Source organism: Benincasa hispida, chromosome 11, assembly GCF_027475165.1.
Source record: "Benincasa hispida cultivar pf3 chromosome 11, pf3_genome.v1.1, whole genome shotgun sequence".
NCBI lineage: Eukaryota > Viridiplantae > Streptophyta > Magnoliopsida > Cucurbitales > Cucurbitaceae > Benincasa > Benincasa hispida.
In genome coordinates this window covers 35,811,316-35,814,088 of record NC_143488.1, presented here as the reverse complement: position 1 = coordinate 35,814,088, position 2,773 = coordinate 35,811,316, and the positions used below count along the sequence as shown (strand labels likewise).

Below are 2,773 nucleotides of genomic sequence, written 5' to 3'. Positions count from 1 at the left end.
TAGCCTGAGTTAGCTTTAATGCTCCATCCTTCTATTCGGAACTGTATGGAACGCCTTCCTCTACCAACTATCCATGGGGACTATCTGGCTCTAGAACATTTGTTAAGCCTGTTAGCAAAACAATTCTGAATGTCCATGCTGTGCCCATGTGGCCATCCATGCTGATGGTCCAGATCCAAAGTATAAATCCGGCATCAATGATAAAAAAAATAGCCTGCAAATCTACATAAAAACTTAAGCACACAAAAACATTGGTCAATTCACTGTAATAGCTTTCTCTGTCCTGTAGTTAAACCAGTCGGACCTACTTTCCATTGTCTTTATACGGTTGGCGTAATCAGGTCACAATTAGAAACCAAAATCTTTTATGCAAAAGGTAAAACAAGAATCCCAAGCAGGGGAATCAGATAGAGAACTGAGAAGCACAGAAGTAAGATCCAAGAAATGTGTAATCCACAACAGAGTCTAGAGTGTAACAGAAGAAAATATACTTCCAAGTAGAAAGATTGGGAACTGGGGCCACTTGAATTCTTGATATCCTTCTATTGAAATGAAGTCCAAATAGAACTAACTAAAAAGCAATTGTTTTACACTGATGTATATAGAAAAACCATCCAATTGTCATCATTATTACAATAAGCAAGAAAGAACTTGAAGGCAAGCTACATCAATTTAAACCAGGAAAATTTTATACTGATGTAATATAGAAACATCCCAATTGTCATCATTATGGAAATAAGCAAGTAAAAACTTAAGGCAAGCTACATCAACTCGAACCGAGCCAACAAAGATGAAACAAAGACCTCATCACCAATTTGTTGTTGTATTAGCAAGATCTAGACACGGCGCTGCTTTGGGAGTCGGCAACCATTGTGAGCACGTCTTGTAGTATCTTCAATGTAGACAATAGGATTTTGATCACTTCTAGAATCAGTGAATCCAGCTCTCCAACTAATGATCGCTTGCCTTTTCCTCTTAAATATAGTAAAGCCTTTCACCCTCATCACAACTGATTTTAGCCCCAATTTTCTAGATTCACGACCAACATACTCTGCAACTGCTTCAGCAGCATAACGGGAAAGTTTGGGCCCTCCTTTAAGTTCTTCAAGACGACCAGCAGAGGCCTTGAGCTTTGTATTTCCCTTGTTATCCGTAACAGTGATAAATGTATTGTTACGCAGTAGCTTTACATGGACAATATCAGCATTGTGTTCCATATTGGGTTGTCTAAAGAACCGGGAACTACCCGTAAAATACCTTCCACCTTCCTCTAAAGTATCCCTAACGAAGCTCATAGAATTAAGATTCCTTCCTGTATCAGCATTTGGCCGGTTGTCGTACTGTCCATAACATCTATAGCTAGTGGAATGAGAAACGGAGACACATTCACTTGAACGCCCCAAACTCCAACAAGAACCCTGAGCTCCCGTGGATTTCCATCCACGTCCTACAATCTCCCGACCAACATTCGCAGAATCACCTTGCGAAAGGTCGAGACAGCCTGCAATCCCCAAAATACTCATCACTAAAGAAAAACACTCCATAAATTCGAATTGCCATTTCCTATATCAGATATAGAAAATAGAGAATATAAATCACCTGAGAGCTGGTTGTCTAGTCGAATGGATCCAGTGAGATCTGATCGGTGGATAGAGGACATGGAGGAACGCGAATCTGAGCCGATGAATGGAGAAATGGAGAGGCGAGAGGGAGAAAAGGAAGGGCCATGACGGAGAGAAGACGACCGGAAGAGAGAATAGAGGTGAGAGAGGGAAAGTTTCGGCATCGTCGTCGGACGGCCGGAGGCGGTGGTTCTGGGAATGAAAAGTGCTGAAAAGAAAACCCTAATTCTTTTCCCCTCTTAGTGGATGATGACTTGAGACATAGGGGTGTCCCACTTTCTTCAAATTTGTAATATTAACTTTTCTTTCTAATATTATAAATTCAATCTATGATGCGTCCAAATTTGTGTTAAGCTTAGTTAATTTACAAGCTCTTTATCTTTCGCACAATTAAAAATAATTAAAAATTTAATCTATGATCCATCCATAGTCGAGTTGAGTCTGATTGTATGGAGGTGATTCATCTTTTTAATGGAATATGTTTGTTGATGGTCGAGTTGAGTCTGGTTGTATGGAGGAAGGGATATGTTTGTTGAGCAGGCCAAGTCGCTTGCACATGAGTTGGATGATGTATTTTTTTCTCGATGTGAGGCAAAGTCACAATTTCATGGCTCACTCCCTCGTGAGCAAGATTTGGCGGTGCATAATTGAGCTTTTCTGCTTCATTTTTGGTTTGTTTTACTTGTATCTAAGGATGTTATTTTGTGATTGGCAGTTAGTTTGTTTGCTTAAAAAAACAATAACAATAATTTAGTAGGCACAAATTATATTTTATCCACATTGGCATTAATTTTGGATATCTATACTATATTAAAAAGCTAATATTTCTAAAAAAAAAACATTTTTATACTACATTATCCTTTTTAATTTTAGTTTATTACAATTATGCCATTTCAATAGTAATTATCTTTTTTTATATGAAATTTCGGCATGAATATATATTTATATATATATATATTGCAAAAACATGTAAAGCGAAAAAAGAAAATACGTGGGAGTTACTTTTTAAACTCGTTATTATTAAATTAAGGTGTCTTTTTAAATATAAGAAAATGAACCAAAATATTTATAAATATAGTAAAATTTCACTGTCTATATGTAATAAACTATTATCTGTGTCTATCTACGTCATAATAGACATAAATACTAGT

At 37.0% G+C, this 2,773-nt stretch overlaps 1 protein-coding gene across 1 annotated transcript; it reads right to left on the bottom strand.

Moving 5' to 3' along the window:
- Positions 1 to 514: 514 nt before the first annotated feature.
- On the bottom strand, positions 515 to 2,063 carry NFD3 (Ribosomal L18p/L5e family protein). Its single transcript, XM_039047138.2, has 2 exons — positions 1,600 to 2,063; positions 515 to 1,501 (listed from the first exon to the last, which is right to left on the bottom strand). The coding sequence occupies exons 1-2, from the start codon at positions 1,784 to 1,786 to the stop codon at positions 837 to 839; spliced, it is 852 nt and encodes a 283-aa protein (XP_038903066.1). The 5' UTR covers positions 1,787 to 2,063; the 3' UTR covers positions 515 to 836.
- Positions 2,064 to 2,773: the final 710 nt, after the last annotated feature.